Below are 20,525 nucleotides of genomic sequence, written 5' to 3' on the forward strand. Positions count from 1 at the left end.
ATTGTGGGGATCACTCCATAGGTTAGTGTAGTATTCAACCAGTCCAATTATTTGGAAATTTGGCTAAACAGGGAAATATTTGGTCAATTTTTTGCAAAAAGGGAACTACAAGATAAACAACTGATGGACACAGACGTTAGGGGATCCGGTAAAAAGTTATCACATTCCCTTCACCGCGCCAACACCCGCGTTCTCCATTAGGGAAATGACAATCAGCATCTCTATAGCGAGTAAACCACTGAAACTATTGCTCAAAAATACTTCCTTTTGCTTCAGGGACCATTTGGAAAAACTTTTCACAAAATTTTACCTGATTCCCCTTACCACTGTGACCTGCAGTTGTGCATCTTATAGTTCCATTGTCTATACTTACAACTTTAGCAAAAAGCAAGACTTTTTTACATTTTTGGCATCTTTTGACAATTCTTCCAAAAAAAGCTAGATTTTCAGGATTTTTGGGAGAAAATAGGACTTTTTCAATTTTTTGGGAGAAACCACATATTTTTAGAAATTTTTCTTGAAAAAAGGTGAGATTTGGTGCTAGGTACTCGTATTATAATATTTTTGACAAAAAGTGAGACATTTTTCATTCTTTTTTTCACAAATTAGGGCCAAAATTTGGAAAAATCGGATTTTTGAAAATGTTTAAAAAAAAAAAATTCAAACAAAGTAACCAAGCTACAAAATGTTTGAACTAGTTCTTTTGGAAAATTCGAATCTTGCTCAAATTCATTTATTTTTTCTGTTCTATTTACTAAAAGCTATTCAGTAGGTAAAAACTTCCAAAATTAGTATCAGTTTGCTTGAACAAAAATTTTTCATCGAGCAAAATGAAAACCTTACGTAGGTACCTAACTCAAGTATTTTCGAAACACCCTATGAATACTGTAGATATTCTCGATTGTTATGATAATTTAGAATGTTCAGCTCGAAGCATTTAGTATAAACGAGTGAAATGCCCAGATCACGTCACGTTTTCGATTCTCGTCGGTTTGCTCGTAAATATAAAAAAAATTACATCGAGAAACGTTTTGTCAACGGAACATCATAAAAGGCCTAAATAATGTACTACCAGAGTTGGTATCTGAATGAAGGTCCCTCCAGCACCGACGATTAAATAGCTCCAAGTGTACTGAGCAGATAACGCACTTCGTCATCTCGTATGCAAAATCAAACGAATTATGCATATTTACTCGTATATTTATCCATCATCGGGTACCTTTAGAGAGATGTAAGGTATACGACGACGGGCGTAGGCTGCTGGAAATTATAACTCGTTATTTCGTCACAAATCAGGTGCCAGTTCGATCGTATACGACGAGCATATACATATACCTACTATAAAAACAGCAGCGCCCTCAAAACTCCTTTTACAACAATAAGGCCGACCACAAGCACTTCGCAGCGAACGCTTTAAGCACATCGTGATGAATCGCAAAACCGCACTGGGCACTGGTGTCGTTTGTACGAGCAAAAAACAATCACCAACCGCTTTGAAATTATACCAACTTAACATTTTACCAACGTACGAAACGTGGTGATTTTGGCATCGTGTGTTGGTTGGTTTGTACATACATAATACGTATATCTGTGTCTGACACAATCTTCGTTAATAATTTTTTTTCTGAAATTTTTTCATAAAGGGTTGTTGTATTCCAAGTACAACGTTAAATTTACGTAATGATGTAGTTATATCCTAATTATCGTCGTATATGTAAGGTCAATGACCTTGTGTAATTTAGAAGCTCGACAAATAATTGCACCGTATGAAAGGTAAATGAAGATGATTTATTGATAGGAGATTTTTTGCCAAGTCTGGGCGCGAAAATTTATTCCATACGACGAATGAACGATGAGAATTGCGAAATCAGGCATACAAAATATGTTTAGTATGGTTGGAATAGACAACCGAGTATTGTCGATGAAATATTATCTCGTAAATTACGTAAGTTTTTTAAACAATCGAGACTGAAAGGAAGAATTTGTCTTTGATACAACGAGATATTTTTGATTGAACATAGATGCGATGAAGACAAGTCTACAAATACGTACAAGCCCCCCTCCTTAAAAAAAATGAAATTGAAATTCATCTCATTTTTTTATATGTACAAAGGTTATAGGTCTACTCGCTCAAGTTGAAAATTCAGCTCCAGAAAAGCTAGGAAGGTACTTATGATGAAAAATTGAATCTGAGGGGCCATTTTCAAGAATAAAAGGTCTCATAATAAGACCTCAAAATACCATTTGGTTAGTCATCAGTGGTAGTTCTAGGTGCATAATTGATTTTATAATTATTTTTTGGGGGGTGGAGGGGGAGGGGGAATGAACACGAAAGTCCCTATTTCAAAAACTTCAAAAATTAATAAGGCGTCGAATTCTTCGACTGAGTACCTCACTATTTTTTGGATTTCATCTTCCATTTTTGATTGATTTTTTTTTATTTTCACAGCGAACATGAAAATTAATATCTATCCAATTCAATTTCGAGTAACATAAATGGTTCCATAAAGGAAAAACTTCATTTTCCCTCCTTCTTCTTCCGGATTTCAACTTTCAAGTTGACTGCATCAAGACTACTGATGATAAAATCTCACAGATGAGAAATTTTTGTCATTCATTGTTGAATAAGTATAATTTTCTCTTCAGCAAGCAGCTGACAGTGAAATATTAATATCTTAGAGGAAATCATTAATGACAGGATTTCACACAGAAGTTACAAAATTTTACGTAGGTTACCAAAGTATTTTTTGAGATGCTCAGGAAGGTCCTATCTGCTTTTCGTGGATTTTGTATTTCGAGTAATCTCAAATCTAAATACATATTCAATAATTCATTCATTTTGCAATAAAATAACCACTTTAAACAATTAAAAGGGTGTTCCAATAAACGCTAACCAATAAGTTATAGGTGCTCAAGTTCATTTTTGAACTTCTAGAGCAAGTTGAAATTCCTGAAGATGATTGAAAACTCGCTGGAGGCTCCAGAATGCCCGGAAACTGATGATTAGTTCCCGAGGAGATGGGGTGGGGGGAATTGAAATTAAAATGATCATCCAAACTGGTTCATTTTGTTTTAAAGAAAAAAATTTTCAATGAGAAAATTAAACTAATGTTTTTTTAATGTTTCTTTATATTTTTTAGATTTAAAAATTTTTCCAACAATTCAAAAATGAATTGAAAAATTTTAAAATGTAGAAACAGAAGTATCAATACAGGCTCTGTCACTTCAGCTTACGATCAGTTTTCTTCAAATCGGATTTCATCAGTTGGTACCTGTCTAGTTCCTTTGTTAATGGGAGTGATTTTTTACTCAGCATTCAGGCATCACAATTGGATTTTAAAAAAAAAGAAGGAATTTAAGGACTATTTTTCACCAAAAAAAGGACCTTAATATTATCGATTTTTAGGTGTTTTGACCCAATATCAACACAATTATTTTATATGCTATATAAAATTGGAAAACAAGCTTTGAAATTACTTTTATTTATAGGACCTAAGAAGGACTTTTTGGGGAAAAGGACTTTTAAGGACCAATATTGAAAAAAGGACAAAGTCCTAATAAAAAGGACCACTTGAAATGCTTGAGCATTTCGAAAATTGAAGAGACTTTCTTTTTTCAAATCTACGAGTACTCATTGAAAAATTATATCATTGCCTTTGGTCTCTTCAAATTTAAAGATTCGAGGTTTCAATAAATAATTTCTCGTTTGTATTAAAAAGATTAGAACTAAAATTTGTGCATAAATCATCAACTCTATGAAAAAAATTCGTAATTTCCCCAATTTTGGAAGACTTTTGATTTTTTTTCTTCAATTTTTTCGCTCTCACAAATTCCTCCCATTTCGAAAACTAATTATCACAAATATTACTCAATGGAATTAGTATTTCAAGTTTGCTTGAAGAACTTCAACCACATTCATTTCCAAGTACATAACTAATATAAAATTTCCACAAAAATCAATATCGTGTCTGTCGAGTCAAAAAATTAATGATCTTACAGGCGTTTTTGGAGACAGCCAAAAAATTGCATACAAAAATCAAATGGTAAATGTAGTTTTCAACTTCATTATCTGAAATCTTGTTTTCAAGCGACCAATTCTGATATCAGTAGGGTAAATAGTACTGGGAAGGAGCCAACATTTTTCAAAAAACCTGCTTTAAATATTCAAAAATTTGATTGAGTAGGTAACTGGAATTCTGAAAATATTTCATTTTTTATACCACATCTATCGATTCTATCATTATGTATGTGCTGAGGCAAAACCCCACTTTCAACAAAAAAATTTCGAGAAAAAAATTGATGACATTACAAATTGTGATTTTATTTGCCATCCCTTTCGACAATGTTCTCAAATTAGCAGTTGACCACTTGACAGGTGTTTTTTTTGGGGGGGGGGGGGGTCAGCTTCACGACTCTATTGATATCAAGTCTGCAACAAAATGTGGTCAAAACAAGTACTATCTGGAGTTCTAGTTATTTTAATTTTTGGACCAGGTATTATGAAAAATTCAAACTTCCTCCTGAGGAAGGGGGGAGGGGAATCAAATAGGATCTTACTCTATGCAACAATATTTTATCCTAAAATAATCATCTCTCTTCTTCTCCATTTCCATCATGGAAGGAAATGATTCAGTCTCATTGTCAGTAGTGTAACCAGCTTTTCATTTTGCATGATCTCCAACCTGGGCTCAACAGTCAATATTTAACAAGACGAAAGCATTTTGATAACGATTCCATGGGAGGAGGGGAGAGGGTTAGTGCAGAATAAAATTTTGACAAGCATCTGTAAGGCCTTTCCCAAATTGATTTCGCCCTAATCACCTCTTTCTGCAAATCTGCATCTAGCTCATCAAATTATGTTCCTACCTAGATTAGAATGAACACCGACCAAAAAAGAGACTAAAAAAATGCTTTAAAATTGTGACACAAAATTTCATCAACATGTACCTGTCTAGCTAGCCGGAAAAATACCCACCAAAAGATGGAACAGTTTTGCAAATTACTGTAATTTCATTGCGTACCATGACTTAGTAGATAGGTAAGTAAGTAATGAATTATACTAAAAATCTATTATCAAATTTACTGTTACGAGTAGTCATCTAGGTGAATTACTGCACTCATCATTCGAGTCAATATTTTCATAGTTGGCGACCACCGTTAGTAACAATTTGCCTACTCTTCGTCTTCTCATTGAATAAATTAGTTCGAAGCATTTATATGTACCTGGGCAAGAAGAACAATGGATGAGAATTCAAACTCAAGATTTCCAATACAAAAATTCATGATCATTGAGATGATTGGAAAAAATAACACCGATTGTAAATAACCCATAAATATAGGGTAATGACTCTTGAAAACTCGTAGTAAACACAAACACGAAGCTATTGTAATCATTCCCTAATAATATTCCTACAATTCCAAACACAATCCGAAGATATTTACTACATAGGTAATCGAAATCACCTCTAAAGATAATTCAAGTTGTTAATAACTTACAAAGGAACCTCTCGAGGTGTCTGGTTTCGCAAAGAGCATGGTCTAAAAATCCCATTACCCAAATTTCAGCTGCCCAAATTCATTTTTCGATTATTGGCGAACATTTAAAAAATTCGAAATTTTTCAGCGATTTATGATTTACAACAAAAAAAAAGAAAAAAAAGAAAGAAAAAAGGACGCACTTGATCAGTAAAAAATTATCAAAATAAGTCCCGAAACTAATATCGACCTCCTTCCCCCCCCCTCTACAACTCAAATTTCGCCGTTTCCAGCCATTCTGGAGCCTTCAGCGCTATTTTCAATTTCTCCAGAATTTTCAATTTGCTCCAGGAGGAGACGTGAAAGTGATTTTGGAGTCTCCAGAGCAATTTTCAAAATCCTGGAGAGTTTGAAAATCGCGCTGGAGGCTCCAGAATAGCTGAAAATTGAGAAATTTGTATTTTATAGGAGGATTGATAATTTTGAATTTTTAAACCTTCGCTAAAAATCAAAAAATGAATTTGAGCGGTTAAAATTTTGGTGTTGGGGGTTATAGACCATACCCTGTTCAAAAATCTCCATCTCGTTTGAATCTGAGTCGAACACCTCAAGAGGTTCCCTCGTTTTGTTCGCCTATTGATCGTATAATATAAACAAGCGATTGTATTCATAAACCAAAATATTTGTAGATAGAATACAGCGCAAAAAACAAAGAGAAAATTTTAAAATATAGTTTTAACGAATGAGAAAGTGAACGAGAATACACATAAGAGTAAAAGTAGGCGAAAAAATATTTATAGAACCAGAAGAAGAATGAACCTATTAAAACAATACACAGGACCGAAAGGTAAACGTAAAAATAAAATGAAAATTTTGACAAAGCGTTATTATTAATTGGAAAAATTATCGCTGCGAAAATTTGTACTCGATATGAACACGTTCCAATGTGGTTTTTGCCATCAGAAAAGTGATAACATAGGTACCTACTTGAAGTATAAATATCGAAGTAGATTTAGTATATAAATGGTAATAGAAAATGATAATAAAAACCGTGCAGCAATAAAATTCACTTACCCATTAACAGCAAGAAGACTAGTTGCCACTTCATAATTTTACAATACGATTAAGCATATAGAACTATGGCGCGTATAAATCGGCGGTTTACTCGCACCGGATCTAGAAACGGCCAATAATAACAAGCTACACGAACCAGACACTGCAGCGTTTGTAGTAGACTATCCAAAGCCATCGAACTAGCTGCCACTAGCGAAACTAACCAAACTAACCCAATAACCTACTCCAAGATCTTGCCATAGACCTTGCGTTCGACTCATCATCCGGAGACACCGGGGCGGGGAGGACCGGACGGAACGGAACGATGCGCCGTATGCTATGGCTAGCCCCACTAACGATGGTTTTAATCACCCTTGGTCTCTCAGTCTCTGGCTCTTCCTTCTACTTTCTCTGGGTATAGTACCTACGTACTATGTGCTCCGTAACGGAAGTGAATAACCGGCCTTGAAAATATTTACTATGAAATTTCTTTCGATCGATGATGATGATGATGATCGAGATTTCGTAAGATGAATAACCCTTCTTCTTAAAAACTTCGTGAGTACTACGACGACGAATAGGTATCCGCAAACAAACACAGAGCTTAGGTATGGGTATAGAATAGGTAAACTGTAATTTCACAAGACACACAACACCGTTAACGTCGTCGACGTCGAAAAATCACGCAAACGTCGCGAAAATCACTGTCCTTTGTGTATACTCGACTCTGCGATTATTCTCAGACTGAATGAACAATGTATATACGGTATGACGACGTTCGAGTATGATCGAATATACAAGTAATTAATACCTTTAGTTTGTCTCCACACATAACGAGTGAAAGGTATTGCAATTGCAGACGAAATGCGGTTAATCCAGTTTTTTTCATTTTATTTTTTTCGTATCTTCAAATTACGTTATAATACGAGAACTCATGTACATATGTTCTCAATGCCCAAGCAATAAATATTAACTAAGCCCTACTCTTCACGTACTTACATTATAATTAAACATTTACTTATGTACCATGCTCGATTTATATTATATAGGTAGGTATGTATAAACAAAATGTAAAACAAGCGTGATTTGCGTGAGACTATTTGTTGGGAGATTTGAATAACAATAAATTTATTACAAAGAATGATTAAGTGTCTAGCTTACCTAGCTATAGTATTGGCGGGGCAAGTAGGTATTATAATACAAATGTGTAAGTATGTTAAGATCGTAACGATTTTCGGTTTCTCTTTCTGCCGGAAAGCTTGGCAGAAAATCATATTCGCAAGGATAGATTCAATTTCGAGATTGCTAAATCAACGTGTACAATTCCCACAACCTAGACTAGGACTACATTCAGTAAATGTGACTGTGGAATTGAACTTATTTTCTAAGATCTTAGTCGGGGAGCCCGCATAAGGATCTATTGCACCCCCCCCCCTCGTCGATCCTCCTGGAGAACTTTTTTCTTAAAGGAGGAGCCCTAAGGAACATTTCTAGCTCTTGCCCTCAAAAAAAAAGTGGCCCAACTTACAAAATGGCGGCCATTTGGAATAACAGGTCAGCCGAAATTGCAGATTTTGCGTTCCAACGACTTGTATGTAATGTTTTAAACCGTACAAAGGTAGATCAAAAGATCAGGCAAAAATTCATCACCTGTCAACATTTCAAGTGCTAAAGTGACTTTTTGAATTTTTGAAAATCAAATTTAGGCCAAAAATGAGGGGAAGAAATCAAAACTTTACCAAAATGATCAAGAAAGCTGAAATTTGAGATATATTCTATTTTCGACATGTCACATCTATTGAAAATTGGTTCAGGCCGTTTGGAGTAGTTCTAGAGCTTCTAGCAGATTTTTGAAAATCGAAATTCCCATCAAAATTTCATCAAATTGAGTTGGAAAGCCGAAATTCATCCTACAAACTAATTTCAATACGCTATACGAAGTCGACTGCAGGTGGATTTCAAGTCGTTTTGGAGTCCCCAGCGACTTTTTGAAAATTACTGGAGCCACCAGCAGATTTTTAAAACTCGAAATTCCCACAAAATTTCATCAAATTGATTTGGAAGACCGAAATTCACTCTGAAACTAATGTCTTTTGGAGCCTCCAGCGACCTTTTGAAAATTACTGGAGCCTCCAGCAGATTTTTGAAACTCGAAATTCCCACAAAATTTCAACAAATTGAGTTAGAAGACCAAAATTCACTCTGCAACTAATGTCTTTTGGAGCCTCCAGCGACCTTTTGAAAATTACTGGAGCCTCCAGCAGATTTTTGAAACTCAAAATTCCCACAAAATTTCAACAAATTGAGTTAGAAGGTCGAAATTTACTCTGCAACCAATGTCTTTTGGAGCCTCCAGCGACTTTTTGAAAATTACTGGAGCCTCCAGCAGATTTTTGAAACTCGAAATTCCCAAAAAATTTCAACAAATTGATTTGGAAGGCCGAAATTCACTCTGTAACTAATGTCTTTTGGAGCCTCCAGTAACTTTTTGGAAATTACTGGAGCCTCCAGTAGATTTTTGAAACTTGAAATTCCCCGAAAATTTCATCGAACAGAGATGGAAACCCGAAATTTACTCTGCACTCCAATTTAAACACCCTCTGAAGACGACTTCAGGTGGGTTCGAGTCATTTTGGAGCCTCCAGCGACTTTTTGAAAATTACTGAAATCTCCACCAGATTTTTGAAACTTGAAATTCCCACAACATTTCATCAAATGGATTTGGCAAGCTGAAATTTACTTCGCAAACTTATTTCAATACGATATGAAGTCGACTGCATGAATGGTTTCAAATGGTTTTGAAGCTTCCAGCTACTTTTTGGAAATTTCAATTTTCCAAGAAACGCCATACAACCTTTCAAAAAGTCGCTGGAGGCCACAAAACGACTTGGAATCCACCTGCAGTCGACTTCGTAGCGTATTGAAATTAGTTTTCAGAGTGAATTTCGGCTTTCCGACTCAATTTGATGAAATTTTGTGGGAATTTCGAGTTTCAAAAATCTGCTAGAGGCTCCAAGAACTCCTCAAAACGGTTTGAAACATTTTCCAATCGATTTGGCATGTCGAAAATAGGGTATATCTCAAAGTTCAGCTTTTTTGGTCATTTTAGTAAAATTTTGATTTTTTACCTCATTTTTGGCCTAAATTAGATATGTAGTAAAGAAATATGTACTTAAAATTTGGTGTTCAACTAATTTAAACGCATAATATCACAATGAATAATCCTCCTTCAAACTGGTGAATAGGCAACTTATCCTGAGTATGAGCTTGTATTAATATCTAACTTGAGAATTGAAGAGATCGACTAATACAAGGGTATCCAGTGAGACGTCAGCGGAACTTTAGATTTGCATAAGTACAATTGTGCACAACTGAAAAGAAAACATGAACTATTTCGAAACTATTTAATGAAAAAGCGAGACTTTGACAATTTCAGCAAAAGGAAGGGCTTTTCGGACAATTTTTCAAATTTTTGGAAAAAAAGTAATGACTCAGAAGTTTTGGCAGTTTTGTTGAAAAATGAAAATTTTTCACAAAATAAAAAGCAAAATTTTGCCAAAAGCAAGATTTTTAAGTTTTAATTGGTAATTTTGGGTCAAAAACAGGACATTTGTACAAATTTTTTGGAAAAAAGGAAGGCTTCGGAATTATTTGCAAGAAAAGGACAATTTTTAGTAATGCTCACAAAACGAGATTTTTTGTTGATTTTTGAAAACTAGCAACGCAACACTGGAAATTTCAGCAAAAAGTGAGACTTTTTTGGCAATTAAATTACTTATTGAAAAAAATTATACAAAGTGAGAATGAGATTTTTTCAATTTTTCAAATTGAAAAACGAGAATTTTTGGCATTTTTTGGCAAAAAAAACTATACTTTCGGGTGATTTTTAGAAAGAAAAATTGAAACCTTTTGGAATTTAATAGGCCTACGAAAAAGTGACCATTTTTAGCAAGAAAAAAGACTACTTGGAAATTTTCACGAAAGGTGTAATTTTTCGTACCTAATCATTGACAGAAAGCAAAACTTGACAAATTCCAGCAAAAGGTAGGGCTTCCTAAACGCATCACTCAAAATGCAGTTTTTCGAGTTGAGAAAGTACATTATAGTAAGTACACTTGTGGCAAATAAGATGAAAGAAAAAAAAATACGTAACATCTCAACTAGGTATCCATGTTGGCAGCATTTTTCAATGATAAAAAATTAATTTTTGTTTTTCAATTAAAAGAAAATCGTTCACAAAAATGTTCTACACATTCAACAAAATTTCGATAAGTTTACAAAGTAGGATGATTTAAATTCAGACCAAAGCTACGAGTATTTTGCGTATAATCTGCCTTTAGTCGCCAAGGAGGCGGTCCAAGTTGAATTGTTATGATTGTATACCTAGGTATATGTAACAGCTAGCTGTTCCTTGAGTTGGATCGGATTAGCATTGACGCATGACTTTTTTTACGGATTTAATGATTGAATGTATAGCTTTATTTTTCTGTATGTAGAGTAACATAACACCTGTCTGTACATGTGTAACAATTTTGAATTTTGAAAAAATTTCATTAATTTCAAAAAAGCGTTCATTAGCGTAGTATGTAGAATTGCGAATATTCCTTCCAATGCCAAGGTGATAATGAGAACAGGTTTTTTTTATTATTTTATTTACCTAATATACCATAATTGAAAATTTTATAGCTTTTATACAATTTGTTGATTAGAAGTGATAAATTTGCACGGTTCATTTACATAAACAAGATATCAAGTACCTATACCTAAACTAGGTACATGCATTGCCTATGTATAAGACTCATATCATGAATTGTTTTTATACCGCAGATCGTCAGATAAGTAGGCATTACATTTGCCAATTATAGATGAACATGATCGCGGTATTAAATAAGGAATTGAATATTATTCTTCAGTCAGTTATACTTATTTACCTATAGCTACTCGTAGCTGGATATTTTCGTAACATTTTTCAAGAATATGCAATTTTTTTTTGATTCTTGTTTTTAGTGGAACAAATATTTTCTTTCGAGTCAAATATTAATCAAAATGATTACTTTCGTTCGTTCGTTTAATTTCAACATCTTTTTCAAAAAATTTGAAAAAAATCGAATAATTTCGTATAAAAATTTACACTCGAATGCGCCTACTGTAACCACCACTTCCAGTCTCGCTGAAAGGTAAGCAGGCTAAATAATTTTATTGAATAATAAACCGAGTACGTAATGATCCTTGGAGTAGTCAAACACAAAATTTATAACTGCATATCGCAGAGTGACTACTGAACCCAAAAAAAAAAACAAATTTCTTGCTTTTTTCATGCCTGCTTCGTGCTGTTTTCTTGCTTTCAAACATGAAATTTTGAACCCATTCTCATATTCACGCATTGATAATCCTTGCTACCCCTTCCCCCAAAAAAAGTCTTTTCCTGAAATTTTATAAATCTAAGTCATGGTTATTTGGGGAGGGAGGAGGATGTATCGTGTCCTTTAGCCGACGAAAATCAAAATTAATTAAATTATGCTGAATATCAGTGACGTTTACAAGATGAAATCACACGAGGGAGTTTATATTTCTATTTGCGATGGAGGGAGATGAGGAGAGCAAAACCAAATCTTTAGAAATGAAAAATTGACATTTTAGGCAATTTTTCGAAACCCCTTTATAATGAATGATTATTTTATCGAAACGAAGGTAAAAATACTGCTCGAGCGAAAATTTTTAGGACAAATTGGCTCAAAAAACGAAAAAACGATCATTTTGTATGTCTTATTTTACATTTTCACCGGAGCACGATAGTATCAGAAATTTTGAAAAGTCAGTGGTTCTCTTCAGAAAAAATGAAAAATTCGCATTTTTCAAATGGTTTGGGTATTACTAGTATTTCTGGAATTTTCCTATTTAATTTTTGAATTCTTAAAATTTTTGAAACTAGCATCTTGAATAGCCCGAGCAAAACTCGAGGGCAAAAGCGTTGGAAAATTTGTAATTCGAAAAGTAGAATAACATCAAGTTTAATAAAAGGACTCCGAAAGTAAGAACTCAGCAAATAATCAAAAACATTTTAAGAAAAATCATCGACAAATTTCAAGCAAAACTCAAGACGATTCGATAGAAAAAAATAATTTGAACTTGTGAAAAAAAGGTTCAAAGAGAGAGGAAATCCCGAGGACCTTCCTCATAGCTAGGAGGGAAAGGGAAAGGAGAGAGGGATCAACGAATGAAAGATATCAAGATTCGGAAAAAAATCCACTACAAAAAATGAAAATGAAAAAAAAATTCATCAAATCTTTAAGAAGCCCCCCCCCTCCCTTCCCCCATTGAAAAATGATCAAAATTTAAAGCAAATCATAACTTTTGGAAGAAGAAAAATCACAACTCCACAAAAATTTGAACAAAAAAAAAATCACTAGTTTTTTTAAAGCACAAAACGAGAAAAAAACTGCTAAAATAAAAAAAAATAGTCAAAATTAGGGCAAAAAAAAGATTGTAATTTAGAGCAAAACTGAAATCGTGAAAATTCGAAGTTAAAAAGTCTAATTTTAATCCGAAATTCTAAATTCACTGTTAATGCTGAAGTACCACAATTTACAATAGATGAAATAACTGACTTTGAAGACTCAATATCAGAATAAAAATCAGAAGCTCGACTTTGGACTTTGAAAGCTCAATTTTGAACTTTGGGAACTCATTTCGAACGCTGCACTGTAAGCTAAAATTTAAATTTTGAAAGCGTATTTTGATATTCGAAAGCCAGACTTTAAACTTTTGATTAAAAGCTAGATTTATGAATTCTGAAATGAAGCTAGATTTTGAAATTTGAAAGCTTTATTATGATCTCTGGTAGCTCAATTTTTGAACTTGAGCTCAATTTTGATATTTGAAAGCTCAAATTTGAACTATGAGAGAGCAACTTTGAACTTGAAAACTCAATTCCATCTCTGTAAGCTCAAATATCAACTTTTAATACTTACCAAATTTTGAAAGTTGAAAACTCAACCTCAAACTTTTAAAGATACATTTTAAACATAGGATTTTAGAAGCTATAGATTATGGATTTTGAAAGCTCACTTCAAAATTTTGATTAAAAGCTTGATTTTGAACTTCAAAGGCTCAAATTTTGAACGTTGAAAGCTCAACTTTCAACTTTGAAAGCTCAACTTTCAACTTTGAAAGCTCAATTTTCACTTTTGAAAGGTCAATTTTCAACGTTGAGAGTTCAGTTTTCAACTTTGAAAGTTCAGTTCTCAACTTTGAAAGCTTAATTTTCAACTTTGAAAGCTCAATTTTGAACTTTGAAATCTCAACTTTGGAATACAAATTAGAGGTTTGATTTTGGACTTTGAATGCTCAATTTTGAACTATAAAAGCTAGATTTTGGACTGAAGATTAGAAGCAAGATCATGAATTCTGAAAGCTCAACTTCAAACTTGATCATAAGCTTGATTTCAAACTTTGAACGCTCAATTTTGAACTATAAAAGCTAGATTTTGAACTTATGATTAGTGATATCAAAACTGAAGAAACTTCGCCAAAATTTGAAGGGAAAAAAATGGAAATTCCAGAAAAATCATTGAAAAACAAAGAAAAAGAATTCATACAATCCCTGATGTGAATTCTTCGGAAATTTTCTTGCTTTTCGAAGGAATTTCTATACTATTTTTTCGCTGTCTTGCCGCCCATGTCAATTTCTCACCGTTTTCTTGCTTTCTTACTATTTTCTTGCCAATAGACACTCCGTATTTTTGGGCTATTTCGCCAAAATAAATGAAAAAAAATCGATCATTAAGATCAAAAATATCAACTTGAAGATGAATAATTGTTTCAATATTACAGAATTTTCACAGAACAGCTGGAAAATATTCACAAATGTAAAGATGACTACTCGAAATTCAGATTAGCTCACAATATTGTTAAAAAGGTACTATCTGATGAAAGCATTTGTATGGGATCGTCGACAGTCAGCGAAAGAAATCAAGAAGTAGGCTTTGCAAATTCATACTCGTATTTACGTGATATGGCCTGTATTTTTGTTTGAGAAAGTTCGTATCGAATAATTTCTGTTCAAATTGAACGAAAATTTTCATTTCAAAATTCATTACAGATAATAGAATACAACGTCGACGGTGGAAGGGTCAAACGAATGAAAATATTTTTAAACGTGTGTCAAAACCTTACCCCAAAGTATAAACTCACTGATGAATACATTTTGCGTTCTTGGATTTTGGGTCATCTCACTCAAGTGGTAATACTTACGTACCTATAAGTAAATAACCGTGCAAAACAATTGGAATACCTACTCGTAAATTTGTATCAGTTCAAATTCTTGAAAACATAATTATGCCTGTATTTTCAGCTTCTTTCCTCCCTCTTAATGATAGACGATGCTTTAGACAAATCTGATTTGAGAAGAAACAAAGTTACTTGGTGCAGAAAAATTGGTACGATGGAATTTTGCAGCCATTCGTTAATGATGAACAGCGGTATTCAAGTCATTTTGAAGAATTTTTTCTCAAAAGAACCGTACTATACACAATGTATCGAAATTTTCAACGAAGTAAGAAGAATTTCTATCATTGATACAAAATTTAGTAGGATACTTGATTTGTTTTTTTTTTGCTCGCATAGATTCTTTGGACCGCAGAAAGTTGTTTCGCATTGGAGTCAAAATGTATCGATGTGCTGGGTGTGAACAAAAAATACTGCTCGTGGAAGATGTTTGATACATTGGGTGTTGGATTAATGGCAACCACTGGATTTCAACTGCCTGTAATTGCAGCGATGAGTATGGTTAGAACTTGCTCGTAATTTCAAGCTGAGATACTTTTCCAAGTGTGTCCCCTATTCCAAAAGTGAGAAGATGTAAAAAAAAATTTTCCACAGGCAGGTGTCAAATATGATCACTTGAAGCAAGATTTAGCCAAAATATTTGCTCCACTTGGTTGTTTGACAACGGCTGAAGTAAGTTAATTTCAGGTACATATTTTGTACGTATTTAGTATAGAAAATAAATTCATAAAATTCTTCATGTAGAATGATTACTACGATGTATTCGGTAAAGGTACTGGTAAAGTACTATACGAAGATATCAAGCATGGGAAATTGACTTGGATCCTGCTAACTTCACTCGACAACTGTAACTCTGATCAAAAGAAAATATTGCAAGTAAGTATGACCATGAATCTAGAGCTCAATTTTCATTCAACTAAAACGCATTCAGTATTATTGCACCTTCTTAACTAATTCTTCTCCTTCACAGGAATGCTACGGTAAAAATAATCCAGAATGCATTAACGCAGTTGTCAAAGTTTACGAGCAATTGAATTTGGAAGAAAGATTTTTAAAATATAAAGCCGACGTTTCTCGTCATGTTACAAATTTGATAAAAAATATAGCAGATGATAGCTTACATGCGCCGCTATCAAGTACATTATATCAGGCAGAAAATTGGTATCGTGATGTTTAGCCAAGGTGATGGTCAGTGGTCTTAAACAAGGTAGCGCGAACTTTGAAAATTCATGGCTGCCACACCCCACCCCCACCCTATTTTTTTCAGTAAATCAAATTTTTTATAACTTTACTTGTACATATTTAGGTAGTTTGGTAAAGTTGTTATGGACCTAGTCCGAAATTGTACAATTCGGGGATGGTGCAGCTGATTTTGTACCATCTCCGAAGTGTCCGGGCTAAGCGTGAATATTCCTTTTATCCCTTTTCATCGGGCTTGGTTCGTACCATGCCCGAAGGGTCCGGATAAAGTGTTCGACTTCGTACAAATTGTGTTATGCTAAGTTCGAAATATAGTTTTATAATGAATATGAATTCGAATTATATGTCTTTATAATAATTCCCTTATTACGAGTAGATAACAATTGATAATAATAATATTATTCACATCTATTATTCAGTTGATTTGTTTTCAAACGAATTGTTTATTTATGTAGAAAAATTGGTCCATTTTTTGGCGAATCTCCTTCGCGAACGAATTGATTCATTTTCGGTGGTGAATCATTCGCGAACGAATTGGTTCTTTTTTTGGCGATTCTCGTTCGCGAACGAATTGATTCATTTTCGGTGGTGAATCATTCGCGAACGAATTGATCTATTTTCGGTGGTGAATCATTTGCGAACAAATTTATTCATTTTCGGTGGTGAATCATTCGCGAACGAATTGATTCACTTTCGGTGGTGAATCATTCGCAAACGAATTGATTCATTTTTAGTGAATCGTTCACGAACGAATTGATCCATTTTTAGTGAATCATTCGCGAACGAATTGGTTCATTTTTTGGCAAATCTCGTTCGCGAACGAATTGATTAATTTTTGGTGATGAATCATTCGCAAACGAATTGATTCATTTTCGGTGGTGAATCATTCGCGAACGAATTGATTCATTTTTAGTGAATCGTACCGTACACAAACGAATTAATTCATTTTTGGTGAATCATTCGCGAACGAATCGGTTCATTTTTAGGCGAATCTCGTTTGCGAACGAATTGATTCATTTTCGGTGGTGAATTATTCGCGAAAGAATTCATTCATTTTTAGTGAATCATTCGCAAACGAATTGGTTCATTTTTTGGTGAATCTCGTTTGTGTCGTGAACGAATTGATCAATTTTCAGTGGTGAATCATTCGCGAACGAATTCATTAATTTTCGATGGTGAATCATTCGCGAACGAAATGATTCATTTTAAGTGAATCATTCGCGAACGAATTGATCAAGTTTCTTTTGATATAATTAATTCAGTGAAAATGAAAATAAAATATCTCTCAAAGTCGATTTTGGAAACAATTATTTTGAATAATTTAAAATTTTCAAAAACGATGCTGGACTTTGAAAATGAAATTTAAAAAAACAACAGGCGTAAAATTTTTGGAAAATTTTCAACTTTGTTCGAGCAAAGCAAGTGTGAAGCCTTGAAAAATTCACAACTTGTGAGATGCAAAAAAATCATTTTTCAATATAAAAAGTTTCATTTCATTTTCAACGTCAAAATTATATACTTTTGGTATTTTTGAAAAAAATTGTTCACCTTATATCGCTAATTCGCTATATTCGTGCTACATACCGGTAGAAAAATTTTGTACTGTTTTTGTTATTTCTTCCTTTTTTACCAGTACCACCCCTGTACTAATTTGGTCAAGTTTCTTGAATTTCACGAAGTTAATTTTTTATACTTGAGAATTTTTCAAAACTGCGTAGCAGCAGGAACGAAAAATGGATCTAGCCCGAGCGAATCGAGGGTGAAAGTTACGAAAAATTGATAATTCGAAACGCAAAACAACATCACTCTTGATGCCAGAAAAGTAATACGTGAAGCTCATTCACAACATGAATCCTTCCTACCTACCCATCTATCCTATCTAAAACATATGTACACGTGTAAATGCCAATCTGCAATATTATTGGTGGAAAAGTGTTCAGGTGAGGCACCTGTTGCTAAAAATATAGATATCTATAAGTAAAAGTACTTCGAATGAAGCAATTAAAAAAGGGAGAAAAATGGGCAAACTCCATTTTTCGTTTCGCATCGTGATTAAATCTCGATCAATTTACATAGGTAAAGCAAACCCATAAAAATTAGCGTAGTTTTATGATTACCTAATGTTATTCCAGAGTAGCCGCGAATGGGTAATATACACAAAATGCACAGCACATCAGCACGGAAAATACTGACAAAAATAAAAATACAAATTCCCATACGCTAAATTCGGGTAGCACGAGCGCATAATACGTAACCGTCGAGTTGTCGTCGTTGTTGTTCAACTTGAAAATAGAGTCAAAATCCAGATCCATATTTTGCGTATAAATTTCGCAAATTGACAAAATTGTCGTCAGTATGAATAGCATTGTTAGGTAGCTCCATAATATGATCATCTTTCTCTTGGTTAACTATGCCTCCAATATTCGCCATGTAGGTATTATTTTCGTCGAAAGTGAAATTATCGTGAGCTTTGTTCAATTTGTAGGTACACGAGTGAAAAGAAATACTCCAATGGGATCAATTTTGATAATTAAATAGATACTCAAATCATCAATAGAAGATTGGATTTTGATGGTAGTCTACTTCAACCCACAACCGATTTTCAAGTTTCTTGTTTACATTTACATAACAAAGTTGGAATTTATATCGGTAAAAGGTTCAGCGACCAATAATTTATGAAGAAATTCACCGATAGAATTCAATTTTCCCTACAAAACCACGAGGGATTTTAGCATCACAAGGTTGGAATATTGCCAAGTAAAAACGAAAACAAAACTGTTTCATCAGAGCATAATTAATTCGACTCCTTCGAAATCCAAGGTAGGCAAACATACAATACTAGGTAAACCGGAATTGCATTTCGGCTCGAGCTGACAATGAGATGGGTCTGCATGTATTTACGGCGAACTAGTTATGCAATTGTATTAACATCTCTACAACCCATACTGTAGTACACCACACGCACATTTCACGGCGAGCGCCACAATGGCAAAAAGTACGATTTTCATCGTTTAAATTGCGAGCACTTTACCGATGGAGAAATGGTCATCGCATCTCACTCTCTCTTATTTTGGGGCGAAATACTCGTAGAAAAAATAATATGTGCAGTCGAACACGAATAGGTACGACCTGGTTGATTTTTTTTTTTTATTATATAAGCCAAAAATTGGTTTTTGGGGCATATCTCCTCCTCTGTGGGACAAAATCTGTTCAAATTTCAAAATGCAATTTTTCGAAAATTCTTCATAACGAATGATTATTTTATCGGAATGAAGGTAAAAATCACAGCTCGAGCGAAATTTTTTTGAACAAATTGGTCCAAAAAACGAAAATGTGTAATTCGAAAAGTAGAATGACATCAACTTTAATGGAAGGATTCAATTTTTCTGATACCAACATTTTTCAAAATTGCTGGGATGACTTCAATTTTTCAAGAGATTTTCGATGTAAAGGGATTGAACTCAAAAGTTTTCTCAACAAAAGTAACTTTAGTAGTCAAAAAAATCACCGAGATTCAAATAAAAACCATTTTCAAAAAAGCTAGCAAAAGCTCAAAACAGATGATTAACTACACATCGAAAGTAAACTAGATGAAAATGCAAAAAAGTAGCTTGAAAAAAATATTGGATTCTGGAAACATAATCGTAAAAAGGTTCCGAACTAATGAAAAAAGTTTCAAAATTGAAAGAAGAGGAGGGGGGAGTCGTCCACCGAAATTGTGAGGAACTAAATATAATCTTATCTGAAATCACTTCAAAAAATTCAAAAAAATGCCAATTGTAAAATTGCAGAATTTTTTACACGAGCAAGGAATTGATGAAAAAAATGATTCGAGTGTTGAGAAAGAATGAATAATAATTGTGAAAAATTCCGGAAATAAGAAGAATCAGTTTGGAACAGAAAACTTATTAAAATCAAAGCTAAGGAACAATGGAGAGGAGCTTGTAATCTAAATTTGTGAAAATGAGGATTTATGAAAATCATTTTAAAAATTCGAATACGAAAAAAAGTACAATTAATGTTTCAGAAAGGAAAAAAATCCTCAATTTCGCGAGAAAAAAAAATCAAAAAACCTGGCAAAAATTGACACACGTTTTAAAAAAAGGAAAAGAAAAGAAATAATTCTGTTGAGTTGAAAAAACTTACGAGGATCTCCGAAAAAAGTAGAAAATAAAATACGAAATAAAAACATCAATTCTTGAATTCCCCCATACCAAAAAAAACTGTAAAAAGGAGATTTTCATAGAAATTTAAGCAGAAAAAAATAATTATTCGTCGCAAAATTATAGGAGAAAATTTCATAAAAATCACGAAAATTCAAGAAAAAGTGTCGCCGAAATAAGGAACAAAAATTTATTCAGAAAAACGAATCGATAAAATTAAAAATAAAATTCTGGAATGGATGAAAATGGAAAACTCTTGAAAATTCAGTTCAAGAAAAAATCACATTAAAACTAAAAGTACGAATTCAGAAAAAAGTCAAAAACATTTTGAGAAAAATCATCGAAAAA

General features: G+C 33.5%; 2 protein-coding genes across 4 annotated transcripts in view; one reads left to right on the forward strand and one right to left on the reverse strand.

Moving 5' to 3' along the window:
- Positions 1 to 7,265, reverse strand: part of mtg (mind the gap) — a 49,303-nt gene extending 42,038 nt beyond the window's left edge. For 2 of the 3 annotated variants that reach the window (XM_065370455.1, XM_065370453.1), the window contains exon 1: positions 6,550 to 7,262. In XM_065370455.1, coding sequence (XP_065226527.1) covers positions 6,550 to 6,583 — 34 coding nt within the window. In that variant the 5' untranslated portion in view covers positions 6,584 to 7,262. Of the gene's footprint in view, positions 1 to 6,549 lie in introns of all 3 variants that reach the window. The other variant, XM_065370454.1, reaches the window with a different exon arrangement.
- Positions 7,266 to 11,396: 4,131 nt separating this feature from the next.
- On the forward strand, positions 11,397 to 16,428 carry LOC135849834 (farnesyl pyrophosphate synthase-like). The gene is made up of 8 exons (XM_065370456.1): positions 11,397 to 11,705; positions 14,362 to 14,506; positions 14,630 to 14,770; positions 14,882 to 15,082; positions 15,154 to 15,315; positions 15,409 to 15,486; positions 15,559 to 15,690; positions 15,785 to 16,428. Exons 1-8 carry the CDS (start codon positions 11,575 to 11,577, stop codon positions 15,989 to 15,991), a joined length of 1,197 nt encoding a protein of 398 aa, XP_065226528.1. The 5' UTR covers positions 11,397 to 11,574; the 3' UTR covers positions 15,992 to 16,428.
- The last annotated feature ends 4,097 nt before the right edge of the window (positions 16,429 to 20,525 follow it).

Source organism: Planococcus citri, chromosome 1 (assembly GCF_950023065.1).
Source record: "Planococcus citri chromosome 1, ihPlaCitr1.1, whole genome shotgun sequence".
NCBI lineage: Eukaryota > Metazoa > Arthropoda > Insecta > Hemiptera > Pseudococcidae > Planococcus > Planococcus citri.